Source organism: Ptychodera flava, chromosome 7, assembly GCF_041260155.1.
Source record: "Ptychodera flava strain L36383 chromosome 7, AS_Pfla_20210202, whole genome shotgun sequence".
Classification (NCBI taxonomy): Eukaryota; Metazoa; Hemichordata; class Enteropneusta; family Ptychoderidae; genus Ptychodera; species Ptychodera flava.
Genome location: NC_091934.1, coordinates 32,606,893 through 32,632,388, shown reverse-complemented (window position 1 = coordinate 32,632,388; position 25,496 = coordinate 32,606,893). Strand labels below are relative to the sequence as shown.

Sequence of the window (25,496 nt, the reverse complement as noted above, 5' to 3'; positions counted from 1 at the left end):
AAACAGATTATTTTCAAAGACTTATTAATCAACATTTATCAATGAGTCGACGATTTCAATCGTGATTTCAAAAAGGTAGTGAATACGTTTGAATCCCATCATATCAGCTGTAACCCATTCAAATGGGAAATTGCAGATGTCATCATCATTTCAACTAGCCCGACTTGGGGTCATCATTATGAGCCTGTATGCTTAATGTGATTATAGCTATCAAACTGAAAGTTTTGGAGAATTTGTGTTACCAGAAAGGGCAAAAATTTCCACGAATACAATTTTTGATAATATTTCATCATATGTGAATTTCCATGCAATCGGACAAGGGAATTTCTGATAAGTTGATTTTTTTACAGAAAAAGGAGGGCAAAATAAAATATTTACAGTAAAATAAGATATTGCATATTTAAAGGCTACAAAGCAATCGGACCAGCAGATTTAGAGAAGTTGGTTGGCGATGGACAGCTGACAGACAACGACAGACAACTGATCTATCTGATAAGGTCCACGTCGCTGATAGTGAACCAAATGCAGCTACTGCAGGCCGTAAAGCAAACCGGTAAAATCCTTCTCAAAACGTCCACGTGTTTCCAATAGCAACTTACGCGCGAGGGAGGCAAGGCAGATAAATTAATTATACCAAAGTAATTGCTTTGACCCGAGGTAAAGTTACTTTTTAAATGTGAGGCATAAAATTATTACCGGTTCCTGCTGCGTTAGGGTTTTGATTATAGAAGGGTTGGCAATCGCTCCTGAGCTTTGATTGATTTACCTCAAAGGGAAATCATGTAAAAACAGCAACCAGTGTGACACTAATTATATTGATATTAAGCGACAAAAGTTACAGAAATTTCCTTTTTGAAATTGCACGCGTATTTTCGGTTTCCCAAAATGCAATAAATCACCGGATTTTCTTCGAGCTTACCGAAGATTGATCAAAATTTTGGGGAAATTTAAGTTTTACTGTTCAGTGCTTCTTTAATGGGCGGGTAACATTTTTTGTAGCTACTTTCAAAAGATACAACATTACATTGGATATGCTATTGCGGCCGCTTTCATATTTAAGATGGCCATGATTGTATGATCGCACCAAATAAACTTTTGCCTCAAACCCTTACCCAAACCCCCGGGCAATTATGTCAGGCAACGGCATGATATACAGGTGTACGTGAATTTGCGCTGTTATGGAACTTACGGCTTGGCCTATGCGCTTTATGTGCATGCTTTATGACCACATTCGCCTGTCATCCCCAATTCCGCTCTGTGACTACGCTCCCCATAATGTATATGCACAAAAAGAACAGACTAGAATGTTGCTCGCTCTTATGTTTTGGCAATGTGTCTGTCGAACTCGGCAGAAAATCACACGAAACGAGCATATATGAAGCAGATTAAGTATCAGGTATGAATTTTGAGAATAAATGGGACGATCGACTATTAGTCATAAATGAACTTGCTCATTTTCACAGTAAAATCGAACGCGAAAGATGACATGGCATAGTCCACACAGCCATTTGGTTTCCTGGCTTTGTTCTTCTATGTGCGTACACACGATTATGGTAGGCGCACAGGGGAATAGGAGATGGCAGGCGACTGTGTTTATGACTTATACTGCTCTGGTCATTACCGCTGGGGCGTTATGTATTGTCCATGCCATTGATTGTGACATAAATAACCATCAACAGACAGGCTCGGCATCCTTTATTAACTCATATAATTTCCCGTCCGGCAGAGACATTCTCAAATATGTATATACACTGTATACCCATTGCGAAAACAAAGTATGGCGGACCTGAACAAAGTCCAACACTACAGTTTCGATATGTGTACAGTGCAGTCACGCGAAATTGGATGATTGTAACCTTTGAGTGGTATTCACAGTTGTTTTCAGTCGTTATGTGATTTCAAATTCATATTGGCATACAGTGAGCTTGGACGTAATGAGTTTCGCTCTTTTTACAACTACGAGAACAACGAAATATAGACCTCACCTGTGATATGTAGTCTAAAATATGGCGGACCTGGACAAAGCCCAAAACTACAGCTTCGATAATGTAGTCACTCAAATTGCAGCGATTGTAACTTTATGAACCTTGTAGAGGTTTTCAAAGTTGCTTGGAGTTGTTATGTGACAACTTATTTATATCATGAGTTTGTAGGTGGTAGCAAGTGTTCGCTGTTTACATTGCGAATTAAAACAAACAAAAATTTTGGAGCTCACCTGAGATATATGTAGCCTGAGGTGTTAAAAGTAACCAGGTCTCGTATAGACACTTCCGCCTTTAACAGGTATGCGCCTAGAGTGCGCCGCCAGTGGTGAATCAAAGAGTCTCTGCTGTTCGTGAGTCTGGCTTGAAAATGTGACCGGCGTGACTAGCTGTGATGTTGAACACACCCGCGGTAACTGTGTTGGCCAGACCAAACTCAAGAATGCAAAATATCAGCATCACCGGATTATATATTTCAGTTTACGACCTGACTAAAAAGTTTCAGAACAGAAAAGAAAAGACAAGAAATTCAGAACTCATAAAGGGAGGAAGTTGTCGAACCTGCGCTCAAAGGTCATAGAGGACTCATACGTGAACTCTCCATCCAAGGTACATGCACGGTGTTGGAGATTGATGCAGGTTAAAACATATCTTCATATCGTTCATCGTAAACTAGATATCAAGTACAATGTTGTGAACAAGAAAGTCCTACAGGCGCAGTTCCGACGGACCCCTCCTTGTTTCCAACCAAGTAATCGTATTCGACGTCGTCCAGATGACTGTGTGGTGCAAATCGGCTGAGGTCGAAAATGTGAAAAAATAATTCGAAAGCTTAACCTTTATAGAAAGGAATATGTCAACTCTTTCGGAGATTCTAATGATACAGCAATTCAGTCAGAGCTAAACACGACTCATTCAAGCTATTGTTCTTTTAGCTCAAATCTTATCAGTCCCCACGGACACCGTCCGCCGGGGGGGGGGGGGACTTATAGGTTTGGTCATGTCCGTGCGTCCGTGCGTCCGTGTGTGCGTCCGTCCGTCCGTTCACGCAGATATCTAAAAGATGCCTGGAGCGATTTCATTCAAACTTGGTACAAGGATTACTTCATATGTCATACAGATGCACGTCGATTGTTTTGTGATACGATCCAATATGGCTGCCAGGCGGCCATTTTATTACGATTTTTCATGTACAGAGCCATAACTCAGGCATCTTCCAACCGATTTTATTCAAAGTTGGTACAAGGACATTGACCAATGTCATAGCTATGCACATCAATTTGTTTTGTGATACGATCCAAAATGGCCGCCAGGTGGCCATTTTACGATTTTTTCATGTACAGAGCCATTTCTCAGGCATATCCGCATGTTTCAACCGATTTTATTCAAAGTTGGTACAAGGACATCGACCAATGTCATAGCTATGCACATCAATTTGTTTTGTGATGCGATCCAATATGACCACTGTACGGCCATTTTGTTACGATTTTTCATGTCCTGAACCATAACTCAGACATGTATCAAGCGAATTCATTCAAAAGTATTTTTATCACAGACCTAATGAAGAGGACTCTATCCTCTCTGAGGACCTGTAATCAAAATACCCATTAACAAGTGGGGACTGTGTCATCAACGATGACTTGTTTATTTGTCAAAAACCCATGCACATATCTGTAAGAATTGGAAAGGTTTGTCATTGAAGTGGCAAGGTTCAATAAATTTTCTTACATTTTAGAGGTTAGGATATTTCAATTAAATTGTTGTAGAATAACATCACTATCGGGTTTGCATAAAGTTGTTCTACAGCGATCCACAAATTTGACCCGATTGGATTTGCTTTAGCTCATGTGTACTTATATATTAAAATGAATATTTCGAGACACTGTGTTGATTTGTCATGGCTGTATAAAATCAAGATGCAAATTAAATTGAGAAAGCGAATAATCGAAAATCGAATATCTATGTTTATTTCTATTACTGATTAACACTGTTCGCAACAAATTTAAATTGTTAATATCGGATTTACCACTTATGCAGAGGATGCTTAATAAGGATCATTGCGATTTCGAATAAGTTAAACCAAATGGTCGTGGTTTTTATTTTAAAGATGTCATTTCATAGCATCGTTTAGACAGAAATGCTGTAGCTAGTTTCAAACTGTCGAAGTGTGACGGCTGATACCTGTAGGTTTCAACGGAGTAAAAGTTAATTTTAATTTAAAACAACACATATCATCGATTGGAGCACACCTTCATTGCTCTTTCGAGCTTTCAAAAGTGCTGATGTCATGCAAATACTGTTGGTGAAATTACGATGCAGAGGGTATTTTTGTACGTGGAGAATGTCCACTTTGGTAAATCTCCGATGACTTAGGTGATCGGCATTGTCAATATAGCCGCAGCAACACTGAAAAGAGCACCTTAAGGTGTCAATGATTGTAGCCATGACAACAACGATGACGACAACAACATGCAGCAACAGCAATTATGATGATGTTCAATGTCATAGAAAAGTTTCGCTACCTTCCTGATAAATACTCTATTAATCTATCAATGAATTGAGTTTATATAACAACAGGAGAGATTGAAGTATGACGAACGACCAGCACACCACAGGGCCATAAGGCATTATTGTGTGACAACTTTGACAATGCATTTCATTACACTGTAGAGTTACAAGGAAAGAAGATGTTTTCTTCAACAAAAATCATGAAAATATTATCAAAAGTTGGCCTGGTACACATATATAATAGCTGCTTTGGCAAACACTCTATATACAGGTCTGTAAATTAATATTCTGCATTATTTCTCATGTACTTAATACTCTTAATTAACATTTTATTTCATGCATTAACTACAATATTTCCATCCAACTTCTTGCTATTCTAATATCGGTAATTTATTCAGTTACAATACATCCACAAAGATGCAAAGCTACACCACCGATGGCGCTCTTCTGTCAGCCTTCACCTCTGCTGAAGAGTAAAATCATGAATACTGTAATTCCATCTTTATTTGACGATTATTCATAAAAAAACTTTATACAAACCTTTTTAAGATCAAATTCGATCTGCATATTTTCGTCACAAGCAGAGATGTTTAGTTTTGAGTTAAAGCCCCAATAGCTGCTAATTTTATGCATTATTTTCATGATTTTATTTTCAAACCAGAGTTGATTCGTTTAAATGTATTTGCTGAAGGACGTGTATTGAAGTACCACTGCTTGCTGATTTGGACCATGCCTACGTTTGAACAAGTTTAATAATAAATGAGTGCCGCACCCATAAAATGGCGCCCCCACGGGGAAATACAAACAACAGTATTTTCCTGCACATATACATCGTGATCATAACAGAAACAAGTATGTCATTTACTTGAATGCATCACACGGTGGCTAACATTTTGTTGTTGTAATCTTCCTTTTCTCTATCATATGACAAATTTTGAAAATGGTGGGAAATCTAAAAAAACGTTAAAACCTTTGAATTTACATGCCACTCACGACATTCATGGCAGCGCTATACACTTTTTCAGTCTCTTATGGGTCTAATTCAAAGAAACCTCTTGGAAACCTAAGGATATTTTGAGATCGGTTTATTAAATATTTGCAGCTTTTGGGCTTTAAATGCAAACAAACATTTGTGCACCTAGTTGCATCACTTGATATATACACCGACATACATCTGTGACACACAGAGACAAGGAAGGCATAATATGATAGCATAGGTACATGGAGATCTTGATGAAACCCTACATATTAAATGGTGCTACATAATTCAGGGAGGCATCAAAATCATGTCATACACACATAAATAGCTAGCCTGTGTATCATAGTAGTGGCTGAATTGTGTGTGTTCAATATAAATTTCAGTTAGCTCTTTACTGTTCAAACTAACTAAAGCAAATGTCTACTGTCTAAGAATAAAAGTAACTGGTGTATAGACTGAAATGGTCGCCACTTCATGATAATACAATACAATGTATGTGCGTTGATTCAGACATATAACAAACAACAGATATTTATGCCAATCTCATTAAAATTTGCCATTGAGATGCATCGATCTTTCATGTAATCTGGAAGGGGAGGACAGGAAACAAAGACCAAAACAAGATTATGTAAAAGATTGACCAATCTCCACATCAGATTTTAAACAAATTATATTTATGCATGATTTAATACATACTGCCACTCTTGGTGGATAGTCTTTATTCAGTATTCTTTTGTTTTTATAAAATGTACATTCCAGTGAGATGAAAATTAACAAAGTTGAACAAAATGGTCATGATTCTTGTGGATCATTTAATTTCCTCTTCTTTGAAAAGTGTTCGATACGACCCTCAAGACTGTCTGAAGAGACAATGAAAAGAGATGAAGAATAATATGAGTTAAATCCATAACTGTATCATAGAAAACATGGTGTTGGGTTACTCATCTTTTAACCATTTCACCCCCGTTTCCCTGTATAGAGGTCTATCTTTGCCATGGAAAACAATGGGATTGGGCCAAACCCACATGGATGTAAGAGTCAAGGCAAAATGCACTGTATAGACAAGTTTTACCAAACCTAAACCTTAAAATGTTTTAATCATTAGCACCTTGTGCAGATGCATTTTGAAATTTGTGATGACCTAGAACTTATCAATGTCAAGTGGTTTGTGCAAAGTGAAGATTTTAGTTTTCCATTTGGAGTTAACAAAGAGCATGGCAACCATTATGAATTCGAATATCAGTTGATTTGACACTATCCACTTATGTACTGTAATAATAGAATTACGACAGTATAGGAACCCAAGATTTTCATGGCCGGTCATAAAACTGAACAGCACTACAGTACTATGCCAAAATGTTTCAAAATTTTATTTTCACAGAGCAAGTGTCACCATAGAGTCTTGGTATAATTTTCTTTTCACATTTCAGTATTTCTATTCCTTTTATCAATTTAATTTTCTTGAAATACCCATTTCAAGTATTTGGAAGTGTTTATCTCCATGATGTTTGTTGTTACAGTTGCTTATAAATTCACATCTGTACAGAAATTATATTAATTTAATACCATGGCTTGTTACAAATACAGTTTTTGTTGACAAGGTAAATACTGGATATTTCAAATAAGATATGGAAGGTGGACCAAAAAACATCAATTGATACAGGAAAGAAAATCATGAACAGGTTTGGCAAGCAGATACACTGACTAAATGGTCAGAACAATTTTCAAAGTTACAGGCCAGTAGCTGTAACTTTTGATGAATTTTTCACTATTTTCGTTTTTAATGTCAAGGTTGGTTTCTTGTTGTACTCCATAAAAAAGGAGATACACAGTATTCAGCTTGTCAAATCAACCAGTACATGTGTAAACTTCATTGTTGACATGTGGATTCTGGTCGGGACTAAAATTCAGATGTAAACAATAACAGAATATTTTACAGTGATTTGCGTTGAACCATTGGCAATAATGTAACTAGACATACGGTACTATCTAAATTGAACTGATGCCAACATTGTCAAACCACTGCACATGTACAGACAATGTGTTGACAAGTCGAATGGTAGGTGTTTGAATATACTTTGAGGAGTGAAACAAGAACTTCAAATTGACATACAAAACGAAAATGGTCAAAAAAATCAATGAATAGTTAGTTACACCTGCTGGCCTTAAACAGCTACCAGGGTCTAAAGCTAAAACTAGAAATAGGCAGAATTTAGCATTTGTCAAGATCCCCCTCATTCCAATGCTTGTGGCTAATTTGTGCCAGGGTCAGTGAGTTGAACTGTGCACAGAGAAAGACGTCAGGAGTTGGCGTTTTCTCATGTCTACTTACCACAAACTGGTCTGGACAGCAAAGGCTTATACTGCCTGGATTTGGATCCCATCGTTAGTGCTGCATTTTGTAGTAAGATCGGTGGATGAACTTTCTCCCATGTAGTGAAGGTTTTGTTTTCAACGTTGGTCCTCAGGGCAAACGGAGCTGAATTTAAACCATCCAGCATTCTGCCAACCATTAGAGACCTAATGAGATGAAGTAAACATTGTAAATACTCTGCAAAACTACAAATTTCGGTGCAAAATTTGATACACAACACAAAGTTACCCGACATTTACCGATATTTGAAATTCAAGATGGCTGCCATCACTGTTATAGTCCGGCAGCCAAATCCACTTTTTGTCCTGAACCTTGTGTTAGGGTCTTAAGTTTTTTTTAAACCGGATTTTGCTAGTCAAGATAACCAAAGTGAAAAAAATAGTTACTGGATCTCTGTCAGTATTGAGCAATTTTAGATAATTAGCATAAACAAAATGGCCGCCAAATTATCACAAATTACTATTGGAAGCAGTAGAAGTAGGCTTTATACTGTTAAAATTTGCTAGTAAAAGCACATTTCTATTAGTGCTTCAACTAAAAAAGGTTAGTAATCATAGATGAATAAATTTAAATACTAATTTGCATAAATTAACACAAAATTATCACAAATTACTATTGGAAGCAGTAGAAGTAGGCTTTATATTGTTAAAATCTGCTAGTAAAAGCACATTTCTATTAGTGCTTCAACAAAAGTAAGGTTAGTAATCATAGATGAATAAATTTAAATACTAATTTGCATAAATTAACACAAAATTATCACAAATTACTATTGGAAGCAGTAGAAGTAGGCTTTATATTGTTAAAATCTGCTAGTTAAAGCACATTTCTATTAGTGCTTCAACTAAAAAAAGGTAAGTAATCACAGATGAATAAATTTAAATACTAATTGCATAAATTAACGCACAAAATTATCACAAATTACTATTGGAAGCAGTAGAAGTAGGCTTTATATTGTTAAAGTCTGCTGGTAAAAGCACATTTCTATTAGTGCTTCAACTAAAATAAGGTTAGTAATCATAGATGAATAAATTTAAATACTAATTTGCATAAATTAACACATAAACCATAGTTTATAGGAAGGCTTGAACTGTACAAAAGTAGATTATAAACAATGTTACAATGAATGCTAAATGACTTGGTGCGGCAAAGGGGAAGGCAGCTCCACACACCATACTATTTTTGCGGATATTCAGTGTTTTCCTATCTTACTCGTAATATGTTTAATATTTTCGTCTTCTATAATTTTGGACACAGTGTTGGGACACTATAGTCTACAACGAGGTAAAAGTAGGCTCCGTGTTTCATACACCTCTCTCAACATTATACACGTGTCCGAACACAAATATAATCGGTCCAATAACTGGCAAATGAAAATACCAAAACAGTCTTACAAGGAATACAATCTCTAACAGAAAGAGACCAAATACAACAAGCAAAGAAGCTCCTCGGACGTTTCGAAGAAGAAGTCAAATAACAACTTACACATTAACTCAAAATATAAGTTGTTACGTACAAAAAACTACTTCCCAAAACCAAACCAAAGGGCTCTTTTTCAGGGCCACCAAATTTTTCAGCCAAAGAACTACCATTGAAATACAATGGCCAGGCCATCATATTCAAAATACACACAGAGAAAATTTAACAGATTGAGGAAATCTTCTCTGATAATGGAAGCAAAAGAAAAGAATTAATTAAAGAAATAAACAAAAAATAAGACACACACAGGCGTACCAAATACAAATCCCTAAGAACTCTAAATGTATTAAAATATCTCTCGGAATATGAACAGCATGATTGGAACTAATTTAGGATAACTGGATTTTTATATTTTGCGAATTTCTGAAAAGTGTTCGGTGCCATATAGCTGAATGTTGCAGTATCACAAATTACTTATAAAAACAAGTGTGTAATATAAAAGAAAAGCAGATTAGATTACATTTGAAGATTAAATCGACATTACGTCACCATCCAATTATCCCAAATTAGTTCCAATTGTGTTAAACTATTAACTCCTGAAATAACATTGAATAGAGACTTAAAATTTATCCCTGGAAAATTCCGAAATTCATTTCAATACAACCAAATCTACCATAACATAGGCAGAAAAAATGCCATTAAAACACTATCAAATTGAACCATGAAATTACCATAAAACCATTAGATAAAGGCAGGGGAAATGGAATAGCAATACCAAATTAAACAGATTACATTGACGAAAGTCACAGACTTTTAAGCCAAAAGAGATTACGATACAAAAGAGCATGTAAATGACAGCGACAACACAACCAGAAAACTACACGGACATGTACTAAAATAAACAAATACACAAATGATACGTTCAAATATCATGATCCTTTGAATACAATAATATGCACACCAACGCAGTATCCACTCCAAAAATTCAAAAAAGTCACCAGCATCAGCAAAATTCATTTGTCGTCACGGTCCAAATTATTTATGGCTGCTCTAGCCCAACACACAAAATATCGGAATACATAAGATAGACTATTTCTTAAAACTGATTGTACAAAACCAGCCAATGTACATTAAAGATACAACGGACTTTACCAACAAACTAAGCAAGATAACAATACAACATAATGCATTACTAGTCACTCTGGATGTAATCTCGATGTACACAAATACTCCACAAACTGAAGCAAGCTGTCACAAACGCACTTGATTCAGTATCAACTATCAATTACAGCTGTAAAATATAAAGAAAAGATCGAAGCGTTCCACTAAAGAATTACCAACAATAATTCTGCAACGTAACACGGTTGAATTTAACAGAAACGTCTACCAACAGATTTGTGTCTGTAGCCTGGGTTCACCAGTTTCGCCGGAAATCGCTGATACAACATTCTACAACCTTGAAACTGAGGTCATTAAACTACACAGAAGCAGACTTTCCTTTTTGAAACGATTCAGAGATGATGTTTTCATGATCTATACGGGAACAGAAACTGAGCTGAATGTGAATTTATGGCTAACATCAATAAGTTACACTGAACTTTCAAATTTACAATAGAGTATTCTCCTCAAAGTGTCATTATTACAAAGTCAACGATACAATAAAGGGAGAACTCTCGACACAAAAACTCACACCAAAATAACAGACCGTTTCAATATCTAGCCAGAAACTCGTGCGACCCAAAAAGGTATTTTACTGGTTTAATTAAGGTAAATTGCTGAGATATGCCCGTGTAACAACATATAATAATCAAGACTTTGACAAGAAAGTTGAATTTAGGACAAAAAACAAAATCCGTAGTATTTTTCTGATACACAAAGTGTGACTAATCATGGATTCAATGTGACGTCAGCAGATTCCATATCAACCTCGAAAGTAGTGTAAATCACAACGTTTTTTTCTTAAATGTACATAAAATGCATTGATAGTCGAGCTAGGAAAAAGTTCCCACCTTACTTAATCATTGATTCGGGTTAGAAAATCACAACTCAGGTTGGTTTCAGCAAAGGCATAAAGATCACTAACTTACTTAGAAACATAACAGAGGCTCTTAGCAGAGTGAAACACAATTACCAGAACACTGTCGGCATCAGTTTATATCTTTTTACAAGTAAACAGACAAGTACTCGAAAATGGGCGAAGGCTTAACTATTCGGCTGCTTACATGTCTGATTATGAACATTAAATTTGCAACAGAAAAAGAAGTTTATGTACGTGCAACTATTAAAACAGTGATGTAAAACCTACTGTGTTAAAATAACTGCACGAAGTACAGTAAATGAATATAATGTAGAGTTACGCATAACAAAGAATTGTTTACAGCTGGCCGCCATCTTGAAATTATGCAAATTAGCATGTCATTCAAATAATATATGCCAACATTTATGTTCCAGTTTGCCGTTAGCACCTGCTTGGTGATTGAACGAGAAAAACAAAGTTACAGTATGTATAAAGCCATTTTAGTCTTCTTTCTTATACAAAGTGCAATAAGCTGGCAGCCATTTTGATTATGCTAATTTTCTCAAATTGCTCAATGCTGACAGAGGGCCAGTAGTTATACTTCTTTTTGTGGTGGTCTTGGCAAACGAAATCCACCAAGAAAAAACTTATGACCACAAAGCAAGGTTTACCCACTGGCTGCCGGACTATTATCTATGTGGGGAAAAAAATAAAATTTTCAATTTTTTAAAAACTAAGACAGTGAAAATTTTTCTTACATCAAGAGCTTTATAATGAGCCCCAATACATGTAGATAAAAAAAAAGTTGTCTGTCCCAAGGCGTATTCTACCTCAATGCAGTTTTTACGGTATTCTTTTTGAGAATATTGAGGATTTAATTTTTTTCTCTAAAGTTACCATGGGTACAGTGTCCATTTCGATATTCAAATATCTGTACTTTTTGGATATTTGTTGTTTGATTTAAAACTGCACAGAGGTCCCTAATTTTAATTGTTGTAAAAGAAAGAGAAGATTTGCTAGTTTCCTTTAAAGTTCATGCGAAAGTTTCACATTGACTCTGGAGTCAAAGGAATAGAGAATAAACGGGTTGTTAGTTTAGCATGTCCTATGTTTGAATTATTTTACTCACACAGTATTTGTATTGTGAGTAAGAGTGACAAGTTTTTGTCATGGCAAAATCAAATTTACTCTGCGTACTTTTGATTCAAATGCCTGAAATGTTAATTTTTAAACCAGAATGGAGTGTATGTGTGAAAACTCAGACAACATGAGTGTCTGTGTGTACTGTTTTCTTGCAATCAGAATAGAGTATGTGTGTGGAAAAAGAGACAACATCAATGGCTTTTTGTACTTTTCTCTCACAATCAGAATGGAATATATGTGTGAAAACTCAGACAATATGAGTGTCTGTGTGTTCTGTTCTCTTGCTTGAACAGTTATTTATTTACACCAAAAGTAATCCATTTGTGGTTGGCCAGATCACACAATTATGAAATTCATTTGCATATATGACTAATATGAAATCAAGGATTTTCAAGTTAATGGATATATTCCATTACAATGTCATTAATAAATAAATACATCTTTTGATACTTACTTTATAGTTTCTGAAGTCCACCTTTTCTGTAAATGTTTAATGTTTACTTCTTGATCATCTGCAGAGTGGGAGAAATATTGTTAATTTCAGAGTAACTGATGAATCTCCAGCATAAATTCAAACCTGACAAAAAACATCCAATATAACGTAAATAATACAATGTTAATGTTACATTGTGGCTACAGTGTGCAGGAAAATGTGTTCTGGCATGAAGACAGAATTTTGATGGAAAACAAAAAAATATTCCTGCATTGGTCACAGAGGGCAGTCTTACCATGATCATATATCCAGGTGATGCCTTCAAAATGAGTGTCATAGAGAACAAGTGGGAGTTCTGAAGCTATGGAGTACTGAGGTTTACAAGGATGTTTGTCAACGTCAAGTAATTCATCTATTATCTAAAAGAAGAACAAAAGACCTATTTCAGAAAATATTATTCTGAAACATTAAAAGGACAGCATGAGTAACTTTTGGGAAAAATTTTCAATTCATGGTTCATGGTAGTATACATGACAGATGACCTCTGATGATCTTAGATGTGCTTGGATGTGGTTGCCCACACCACAGACAAATTACCTCTGGTTTTTCTTTGTGTTGTCCGATGAGAAACAGCACAGCGACAATACATCTGATTTGATGATACAGAAATGACATTCCTTGGATTGTCAGTTCATACATTCTGTAACCATCACCTCTGCAAGATAAAAAATCCATCATGAATTTAATCTTCTGAACACACACTAAGCAAACACATCACCTGTGTTGTGATGAAATGTTAAGGCTGTTTGTGAAAGACTTAAACTTTTGCTAAAACTTTCTTCAGAAAACTTTCAACCATTCTCTTCGAAAATCAAGAAAAATATCAGGGTCACCATGCAAAGTTTGGTACAACAGAAACAAAGTACCTAACATTTACCGATATTTGAAATTCAAAGCAGCCATTTTAGGTTTTTATCTGCATGGGGAAAATAAAATTCACAATTTCCACAAAACTAATCCGGTGAAAACTTTATTTACTCCATAAGTTTCAAAATGAGCTACCATAAGTTGTAGACCAAAAGAAAAAAGTCCCGCCAGCGGCTTACTGACTATGCATGCACATATTCATAATATACTATGCGAGTAACCGGAAGTGTACTGTACTTTCATGGGCGCCACCATGTTTTTTGAGTACTCGTAAATAAACAAATACGAAACGTGCAAATTATTTTATACCATGCCATTTATAAATTATACTCTCTTTTATCATATACCCATGCCCATATTGCTACATCCTAGTGACGTTCACCGTAAAATATCAGCCGTGATATTTATGGTAAACGTCGAGATATGCACGATGAACGTCATCAGCGAAGCGATGTCGCCGCCGTAAAAACTTGAAGTTTAAGGGCTTGAGGAACACGGTTATTTCTGGTTGCAAAATACGGAAATATCACTTTGAGTCTTGAAATTTTTTCCCCATGGTAATTTTAGGTCAAGTTCTAGCAAACATTCTGCCGTGCGCATGGCGCCGGCACTGTGCACGGTCTCCACAGCGATGTCACGCGCGTGACGACTGTTGACATGGCAACTGTAAGGGTAAACTAATAAAATGGCGTCCTCTCCGCGCAAGCTCCGTGCCGTACGACGATTGAAATCAGGATAGATTTAAAGCTTAGCCAAGGGCTGAGCCCTATATAATATTATTAAAGTGTGAGAGTCTGAATATCTGTCTCCGAGGCGCAATCTACCTTAACTCTTTGAGTGCCTTTTTCCCACAAAAATTTTAGTGTGACATTTTACAATTTTTTATGAATGAATTTTCCTGTAATTTTTATGATAATTTTGAACAAAATGGACATCACATTTCATTGGCTATAGTTTTTTATCAAAAATTTGGCAAAAATCTGAAAAAATTGACTGGGTAAAGGTGACAAAAATTGACTTTGGCACTCAAAGGGTTAAATACATAATTTTCTACCAAGTAAAATTGCTCAGAACTTTAAGAATGAGTTTTTGTGTAACTGTTCAAAATCTTCTTTTCACTACTGAAATAAATTGTGTCGAACATTGCAGTTCCATACTTTGAATACAAATTTATACATTGTATATAAACTTCTCTGTTTATTCACATCAAAACTGATGTCATAGGTTACACCATATTACCAAGATATAGCCAATTTTGTGATGGCACTGAAGATACAGTAATATTTCTTTCAAAGAACATCTGTACAGCACTGATTTTCCAATATTGGTTAGAAAACTTTGTTTTTCAACAAATATGTTTGAAGAAGTTGTTGGTAAGATTACCTTGTGTCTAGATCCTTGATATCAGCTGAGATGATTCTTCTGACAAAATTTATGACACCATTGGCCACATCCATCTGAAATGAAAAGTAAACAAATAAACATATAAAATGGATTAGCGCAAACTAATTGCATATAAAAATGACACCAGGATTATTTGACTAAGTTACTTTTTCTAAAACCTTTCCCTTAATGCAACGGCATTAGAAAGTTTTGATTACAATAAAACTTACTTGAAAACAAATCACTTTGCATAAATGCTTGATGACCTGGTTTGTTTCCAGACTTACCTTGCAAAAATTTCTGTAATCATGCAAACCAACAAGCTTTTGCAACCCTGTCTTCATTGCCTGAAACAAATTACAAACAGACAGACAATCAACACAGAAATGTAATGAAGTGAAGCAAAAGAGACATTCAATGGTAATGAAAATCCACACAATTTCTGTCTTGCTGGCACTGTCATATGAAATATTGTCAAAACAGTTTTTTGCTGTTGGATTTCTGTTTAACACCAGATTTTCTTTCTGGGCTACAAAATAAAGGATATGATGCATTATTTTCACTACATCTCTACATCTCTGAGGAATAACAAGCGAAGTACAATGTATCGGTAATTACCTCAACATCTAAATCTGCTTGAGGAAAGAAATACTTGTACGTTCTACTGGCAGCACTATACCTGCAAGAAAGAAAGAAGTGAGATATGAAAGTGTTTGATAGTAGGAAAGTGTACAGCTTATGAATAATTAAGACATCAAAGAGTCAAGCCTAATATTTGTACAGAATGCAAAACTAAGGTCTATCTGGGTGACTTGATCTATCACTCACAATTTTCAAACCACTGGTCGGATACAGAAACATATGTTTTCTTGTACAAAAACATAAACTTGTGGAAAATACCAAAACGCTGATTGGCCACTATAGAAACAGATTAACTTTGCACCATCTGATTTCTCATTACTGTGTAATATTGTTTTCGTGCTTTGAATTTTAATTTCATTTAGGTTAAATCTACAAAACTTGAGTTGGATATCTTTCCTGATAAATACTGCCACAGAAATGTTGGTGCTGATGACTGGTTGAATAACTTCTGGAAGTATTTGTGTGATGTGGTAAGATTTTCACATAAATAATTTACATATTTCTGTAAAGTATATGTGACTGCCAAAAAGTAGAAAAAGTGCATGCGTTTTATTACCTTGCATTAAATTCATGATCAACAGGTGTCCATGCAAGAATCCTGATCTCCTCCGGCAGGACACTGTTCAACATCTTCACATAATTTAGTTCAGTTGTTTTGTCACCTAATCAATATGTGAGAGAGAGAGAGAGAGAGAGAGAGAGAGAGAGAGAGAGAGAGAGAGAGAGAGACAGACAGACAGAGAGGGGCAAAGTAGTATCAAAATATCTCTCCTTAATGGTTCTACTCCAGAATAAAAAGGACGAAGGTGTTCTGGAGACTCAATACACCCAAGAGATCATGTGATGCCAGTACAAACAAACCCAGGTGTAGAAATAAATATAGAAATACCCAAATTTCTATTTGCGTTTGTGCACATGGTTTTGTTTATACCATGGTCAATTCAAATTACCGGTTTAACCTCCATGTATTCGCAAAGCACTACTGGAGACTTCAGATGTAATTTTTGGAATTTTGGTACAACGTTTACTAGCCACAGAGCAAGACAAGAACTTTGTCAATACATCTAATATGGTTGGATCGTCTATTTTGAGGTGATTTTGATGTATATATCATAACTTGCAGTAGATCAATACAAATTAAACATAGGGCCAAAGTCCCTGAAGCTACTATAGACATGGATACAAAATTAAATATTTCCTGACTGTATGAAATTATCTCACTAAGGTCATCCTAGGGACCTGTAAACCAAATATTAAAGCTGTCTGACCAGCGGTTTTGAAAAAACAAGCGACCCAGCTCTGCTGTGTTATGTAGAGAATAATCTTTTGTGACACATGTATTGATGAAGAAGGTAGATATCTTTGATAGCTCATTTCAGGATGGCCTGACCAAAAATGGGAAAAAATTCCTTAAAAATACAGATTTGCATATTTCATCACAATTTCAACAAATCTAAGTTGGGTTATCCCTAGGGACCTGTATACCAAATAACAAAGCTGTCTGACCAGCGGTTATGAAGAAGATTTTTTACCAAAAACGCCTTTTTTGGCGTTAATTTGCATATTTTCAACAATATCAAAAAATTAAAAAAATAGTTTCTCAAAATCATATATTTTATCTACACAACAAATATTAAATCAGTAAGTACTGCGGTTCTCAAGATATTTGAGTGGACAGACGCCTCACAAACGGACATACATACATACATACATACATACATACATACATACATACATACATACATACATGCATGAATGCATACATACATGCATACATACATACATACATACATACATACATACATACATACATACATACATACATACATACATACATACTTCCAAACGGACATACATATACATATACATACATACAGACTGACGCCGGACGGATACCCATCCCAATAGCTTCTATAGACTATAGTCTATAGTAGCTAAAAATAAAGTAATAAAGTTGAAATAAACTGGTATGGAAAATCTTATGGTTTGTGAAAGGATGCATGAACCATGGTAGGCATTGAAATGATTTTGAAAAAATACACGCATATCTGTATACACTCATATATGCATCTCCATCACTTTCCTTGCACTTTCCTTCTCATACAAAAACAGCCAATTGTGTAACTTACCTGGTCTGTCTGCTGCAGTGCCATCTGGCCTGACTTTGACGCCAACTCCTTCCAGTAGATTTGTTCTGACATCCAGGGATATCACCTGACCAAATGCACTCACACCTTTGTCTGTTCTACCACATCTGGAATAGTTGGCCGACTGACGATCCTCAATGAGACGTGTCTTCAGTAAAGCTTCAAACATGCATGCCTGTCAGTTAAAATTACAGACATATTTACTGTGTTATGGGCTCTTTTAATCTTTCAAATCATACATCATTTTACATTCAAAAATGTTTGAAGCTAAAACTGGTTTACTTATTGTATGGTATGTACAACTGAAACATTAGTTCTTATTACACGACCTTGTATGGAAGTCGTTTCTCAAGAATTCATGAAACATTGGACCTGATTTGATGATGCAAAACCAGAATTGTACTTTCATAATTTTTTAAATATTCTGACTTTAACTTTGCAATTATACCATAGCTAACCATGTGACAACATGGCAAGTGTACATGGAGTGTGGTGTGCTGGGAAAAATAAACTGGCTGCATCCCAAAAAGTCTTCTCGAAAATGTAAACTTACTTCTATTGTCTTGTCTGTATTCTCTTGAGAAGCAAATCCCTGGTAATCCCATCCCAGATACAAAAATTTCAATGCTATGTGTCTTGTGTTGTATCTGCAAGGCAGGGATGAGTGAAAATAGCACAATGGTCTTACCGGCAAACTGTCTTTAGCACTATACAATCTGATTAAAATCAGATGTAGAGTACGACGACGTCTCTGTACTTGCGCGGTTTTCTCTTGCTGTCGCCTCTCACTACATCTGACCAACTCCCATAGAAGGTCGCGTTCAAATCTCGCGCTCTGGCCAGAACAGCCGACCTATCAGAAGGCGCCTTACAGAGAACAATAGGTATGACTCGCAAGCGCTGGCATGCATATCACAAAAATCAAAATGGCATTAAAGTGTGTAACCGAGCCATCAACCATGTTGTAAACACGGGTGCACGGCGAATTTTAAAACCACTTGTCTATTATTTTAATGATGAAACATGCATTTTATTAATAACTGTACAAACGGAAATCATGCGGGCAGCTTTTGAGACTAGCCGGCCCTGCGTATGATGCTGTGTGTTCCCGGCGTGGCGTAAATACGGCCTACCTCTACAGCCCTGCCTACCCTCATAGGAATACACAGCATTATTATACACCTACTGCCGTAACTATGGGAGTTTGACTGTCCAATAACTTTCCGTATTTTGTATAGTACGCGGAGTCCCGAATACGGGAGACGCACGACGCGCCTGTTTGACCTTTTTAATTCAACAATCGCGCGTGTTCCACTCATATCGCGCGTGCCGCATCCCTCAAAATTTACCATAGAATTAGTTTATACAGATGATTAATGGAGGGAGGTGTATAATAATAGTAGGGAGGCCAACTGAAATTTTGAAATGTTCAATCTGCATTTTAATTAATGTAGTTTTTTAGATTTCAATGAGAGAAGCTAAACATTTTTTAATTTTCGAAATTGGATGAACGGTTACAATTTTATAGCTTTTAAAACATTCACTTTTACTCTTTCTGTAGAATCACAATACATATAATATCAATGGGAACAATGGGACAAAAATGAAGGAGTTTTAGCTGAAGTTTACAGTAAATTTGCTGTAACTTTGTTATAAAACATCTTTTTGTACCAAATTTGGCATGGAGATAGATTTCAATGGCACACACAAATGTATCCTAAAATTACGCGATTACGATGGTGGCCATATTGGATTTATCCATGGCAACTGATGAACGACACTTAACGAGAAATGACAAAATGAAAATATTAAGCTCAAATGGCATAAGTGATATATCAAATTGAGGGTCTTTTGAGCTGATGACACTTTGAATAGCTCTACTGCATTAAAACTACCTACAAAAAGTATTTTATCCAAATAAAGGCTTTAAACATCACCACTGGGGCCATGTGGAGTTTTGACATTATTTGGTAAAGGCTTCTTCAATTTTATCATTTTCTGAACAATTTGAAACTTAGAATTTAATTTAAGGATTATTGGTTAAAACTATGTTCCAAAATTATTGATCATCTTTAAAATTCAGGAGTAAATTGAATGAAGTCGATGTTTTGAGGTGCTAAAATTGCACACTTGTCATGGTAAAGTTATCAGCAACTAAGATGGTCTCATCATACCACCTGTCAGACATGCAAATTTCCTTTGTTACAAACATTTAAAAAAATCAATACCCTTTCTTTTGCCAACACAGATGCAACTTATTCCCTTAGTTTCCTTGAAATTATTGTGTATGGCTGTCAAAAATCTATGTCGACAAAATCACAAAATTGCTATCTCCTCAGCGCAAAAGGGATTGATCTTCTCATTATTCACTGTGAGAAATTAGAGAATTATGAATATCAAAACTATGGTCCCAGAATTTGATATATGGACCGAGCTGTTCTGTGTACAGAAGAAATTTGCTCCAGTTCAATGAGTGATCTCCGTGTGTACGGATCATGGAGAATTGTGGGTAGCCTCACTTACTGTGAAGCGTGGTCAATATCTCCGTCAATAAATACGTGAGCTGTTCAAAATTTCTCATTTTTCTAGCAAAAATTCAAAAGAAATAATGATAAACTGCGTACTAGAGGACGTTTCACTGAGAGTTGGTCGGGTTAGGTCTCGGAAAAATCGCTCTCAATTTTTTGTCTCAGATTTGGTCATATACACTGCCCTATATTGGTGAAGAACCTTATATCGCGAGACAGAGCGAGATCTGGGCTTTGAAATGAGTATTCGATGTAAGGGATGTTTTGATTGGCTCACCTTCAAAAATGCGTTTCAAAATCAGCGATGTAAATATTAGGTGCTGCCATGTTTCAGATCGCCGTTCCCGGTACCGTTTCTAGCTCAATTTTGCAGTTTATTCAAAAAGTAAGTAGTTCATATAAAGAAATAAAAAACATATGAGAGAATAGCTGCATTTTTAATTTTTAGCCTCATGTATTTTTTTCCACAATTTTCTTTCCCGTTATCGATGTTTTTCAATTTTGAACATGACTAAGTCACTGGTGATTGAGTGTCAATTCAGCACGTCCTGGGCGACCTGCTGGCCTCCCTATAATAGGGTTATACACAAAATACGGCCCTGTATTGACTCGGGCTCAGTGAGTGACGTATTGGACTCGCCTCGGCTCGTCCAATATGTCACTCACTGAGCCCTTGTCCATACAGGGCAGTATTTTGTGAATAACCCTATAATATCGGTACGCGGTCCTGATTTGGACCGCGCACGAAAAGCTACCTTTTCTGACTACCTTCGGCCGAATAACTCATTAGATACTCTGAATAACTCTCTAGATAACGCCATTATATACGATCTTCAAGATATGGCCTGTTCCTGGACACGGTCCTGTGTCCTGGACAACTGACCGACCGTGAATCGCTGGTAAACTGTTAACGGTTTGGGGCGAGAGCAAATTTTTGAATAGAAGAGAGGTCGGCCAGTGCTAGTTGCGAGCTCGGCCAGGGGGATAATTCCGAGAACTCGGCCAGCTGGAGAAGTCAGCCAGTAGGCGAACTCGGCCAGTAGGAGCATGGTTATATGATGAGACTACAGTGTTCTTCTATTTTCTAGGTTTCGCCAAAGTTACAATGTGAAAGCAATGCCAATACCGGGTGCCAATATCATTCATGAGCGTGATGTTTGCAAACTTCCTTCCTTGCTTCAACGCTAACTACAAGATGACATCGGCCGCATGCCGCACAATGTGGTACATCTTGTTTTGCTTTCCATTAATTAAACCTACAATTTACTCCCGTCAAACCATAACCTAAAACGTTATTCATCCAACGATCAACATTGTCGTCGTCATTACTGCCAATTTGTACCTCTCGATCGTACGCTCGACTCGCTATCTGCAGAAACGCCAAGGCCGACCAATTGAGTGGAACGTCGTCTCGTTGTTTTCTGAATGTTCAGCAAAATAACATCAAAATACTAAAATTGGCGTGCGTATAAAAGCATCTGTTGACTGTGAAGAGAAAATGTACGCAATTATATGTAAGTGGCCGACCTCTCCCACTGGCTGAGTTGGTCGCCGCGGGCACTGGCCTAGCCCTTTGTACAGGTCTGTGCGTTCGCGGCGTACACAGACATACATGTACGCAGGGCTTGCACTGGCCGACCCCTCTGGTTCAATTTTGTTGCAGTCTGTGAGTGAGCGATTGAATGACTCGGGTAGGCATACATCGGAATCGAGCTGCTTTCGGCCGAAAGTAGCTAGAAAAGGTAGTTTTTCGTGCGCGGTCCAAATCGGGACTGCGGTTGCTGTGTATTTTCCGCCTATCAGCAGGGCTGTGGTACATGGTGGGAGCAGGCCGTAGATACGCCGGGAACACACACACAACATCGTACGCAGTGCATACAGTGAGCAGCGCCCAGTGAACAACTTTGGCTGCTCAGCTCTACTGTTTAATACTTAAAAACTCCAGTACAATGTGTACAAGACAGCTGAGCAGCCGAAAATTTCTAGACTGGAATTTGAAAGTGCGTCGTGTTGTGTACTTCTCGGTGTAGATTTTGAACAACGATCAGATGTTTACAGCGATAAAAGCAAGAAGGGAACACGACATTGCATTGATGCACTGGACCTCGCGATCGCGTAACGTGCAATCTGATGGCTGCTTTTTAGCGCGAGATATGAACGCGACCTTCTATGGTAGTTGGTCAGATGTAGTGGGAGGCGACAGTAATAGAAAACGCGCAAGTACAGAGACGTCGCCGTACTCTACATCTGATTTTAATCAGATTGGCACTTTACATGAATTTTTGGAATCCAAAGTGCACAGTAAACTGAAAAACGTAAAACTTACTTTGTAAAATCAAAGACTCTCTGTTTCCTTTTCTTTCGTTTTGGAGAAAGGCTGTCAGGGTTTGGTGTCTTGTTTTCTGTTTTTCTTTTGTACGATGCAAGCTCTTCCTCTAGTCTCTGTATTTGCTGTATCAACTCCTGTGGTGAGACAATACCAACAAGAGAATTTTGACTACAGTGTTTTTTGCACCTAAGATTGTAGAATGCCGGTGATGATTTTGGAACCAAAGTTATATGTCAACAGTCCCTCTATATAATTGAATTGAGACAATAATGAAGCAATAGTGACTCATAAATGGCTTCCTGCAATCATGGTATGGGAGTTTTAATGGGTTCGTTTGATGTATAAGTTTCATTAAATGCACTCTACAAATATTCTGAAGTTTGACTAAATACACTCTAATTCTGAAGTTTAACTAAATACACTCTAATTCTGAAGTTTGACTAAATTCATTTCACAAATATTTTTGAAGTTTGAAGAAAGACACTCTGAAGTTTGACTAAATTCATTTGACAAATATTCTGAAGTTTGACTAATTGCACTCTACAAATATTCTGAAGTTTGACTAAATTAACTCTACAAATATTCTGAAGTTTGACTAAATTCACTCTACAAATATTCTGAAGTTTGACTAAATTCACTTGACAAATATTTTGAAGTTTGATTAATTCCCTCTACAAATATTCTGAAGTTTGACTAAAATGAGTCTACGAATATTCTCTGCCTTTATATTCTCAATCTCCACTAATTTTGGCAGTTACCCTTCCCATCCTCTTGACAAGCGGCACTGTTGCACACATAAATTATACTCAACATAAAATACAGATCGAGTGACGATGGTCAAAGTTATCATTATTGATCATAAGACATTATGTCTTCTACGGTTTCAATTCACGACATTTATATAAACTCTTTCTATATAATAGATAAGAATTCGTGCGAGCTTACTTCAAGAATTTTAATTACATGAATTTTAGACAATACACTGTCATTGAGGTAGAAATGGGCCAGAGAAATACCTCTAGAGTTGGTTCAAAGTTAGTTTAATCTTATTATGGGGCACCTACATCTTTTGTCATATTTCTCTGTCCATATGAGTAGGAACTGTATCGATGGATCGGTAGTGACGGTTTTCGAGATTGACGGTGGCTATCCCTGAACTCAAAAACGTTTACACGTACTATAAAATTTCTACTCCATCCAGCTCTAGTACACCGCGTAGCACCCATTAGAATCCACCCTCTCATAACGGCCGAAGTCATCACAGTGCGTAATAGCGTTGATCGCGATTTCGGATTTGTTACTAAATATAGCTGCACACGCGCGACTTTCGGACAAATATGCTGAAATTCGGACAAATTTTGTTGTTGCATGCGCGGCTGCTGTTGCAGCTTGTAGTCTCAGTCATCAATTCATACGAATAAGTGTGACGCTAAATATCCATTCTAACACTCGCAGGTTTATTTTCGTCGTTTATGCGGAAAATGCGGAGAAATCTTTACTTATGCATATTAATGAGATAGGACAGTGACGTCATTTGCGATCAGCGCTATTCGAAAGACAGTGGAATCATTGGGAAACCGCGGCCTGCAGCCTGACGTCAGAAGTTACCATTCAAGCTGTGAAAAGCGACGGGCTTACTGAAAACAATCCCTAAACGTACTCCAAACTACTCACGTCTTTAGAACATGATCTTAAGTGTTTTTGATCGTTAGGCTGGACAGTGTTTGCCCCCGGTCCTGAAGCTGTCATCTCTCTTTCCCAACACGTTGTCACCAAGCAAGATCATGATCTAGTCTCGGTTACCCAGACTCCTCTGCGCTACTGGCGAAACGAGAGTCTGGGGAAATGCTATGGCACGGTTTGTAACACAAAATGGCCGCTGACAGAATTACGGACAGACGCTGATTGGCTTATCCGTCAGTATGACCCTGGGTCACTGCAACTCGACTGAAAACATGGAGATCCATCGATGGAGACCGATTGAACGCTGTAATTGAAGCGTCTTTGACCTCGTACGATATAATACACCTTAAAGGTGGGAATTTCTCGTTCTATTTGGTCTAGCTAATCACCACATAGTTTAATTTCTCAAAATGCTAGCTCGTTTGCCAATGCAATTGCCATACTTCATCCTCTCGTTGCCACACAAATGAATAGTTGTACCAGTTTTTCTCGAGGGTCTCTGGTGTACAGACCATGGATGTAAGGTCTATTTTTTACATCCATGTACAGACTCAGACAGGCATTGGAATTCAGTAACTGAATCAGTTGCTTTACATATGTCGATTACCTGTACCGTAGCTGCAATGATTGCAGGAGTCGTCGCTCGTCTGGACTTTGTACGCGACCCCAAGCAATCCAGACGAACAACCCCGCCCCCCTACAATCATTGCAGCTACCAGGTCGCGTACAAAGTCACTCCAGACGAGCAACCTCCGCTACGATCATTGAAGCTACCCATACCCATACATATTATCGAGCAGAGAACAGTGCCAATCACATTGTTTTTGACACTGACTGTTCACAGCTATTTTAAAAATAAAGCTTTAGCTGCAAAAATTGTATGATCATTTTTCATAAGTAGATATGTGCACAACCCCATGTACAAAAAAAATTACTTCAATTATTGCTGCTATATTGTTGTTGTTGTTGTTGTTGTTTTGTGTGTGTGTGTGTGTGAGTGTGTGC

The 25,496-nt window shown here is 37.0% G+C and overlaps 1 protein-coding gene across 2 annotated transcripts; it reads right to left on the bottom strand.

The window, feature by feature from the left end:
* Window positions 1-6,153: 6,153 nt before the first annotated feature.
* LOC139137311 (tRNA pseudouridine(38/39) synthase-like) lies at window positions 6,154-24,636 on the bottom strand. 2 transcript variants are annotated; one of them, XM_070705339.1, is made up of 13 exons: window positions 24,483-24,636; window positions 22,806-22,942; window positions 18,505-18,598; window positions 17,934-18,126; window positions 16,361-16,466; window positions 15,781-15,841; window positions 15,450-15,509; window positions 15,163-15,236; window positions 13,450-13,567; window positions 13,148-13,271; window positions 12,874-12,931; window positions 7,802-7,989; window positions 6,154-6,329 (listed from the first exon to the last, which is right to left on the bottom strand). In XM_070705339.1, exons 1-13 carry the CDS (start codon window positions 24,555-24,557, stop codon window positions 6,262-6,264), a joined length of 1,356 nt encoding a protein of 451 aa, XP_070561440.1. In that variant the 5' UTR covers window positions 24,558-24,636; the 3' UTR covers window positions 6,154-6,261. The 2 variants fall into 2 exon arrangements, with proteins under 2 accessions (XP_070561440.1, XP_070561439.1); XM_070705338.1 differs by lacking the exon at window positions 24,483-24,636 and adding an exon at window positions 23,873-24,089.
* Window positions 24,637-25,496: the final 860 nt, after the last annotated feature.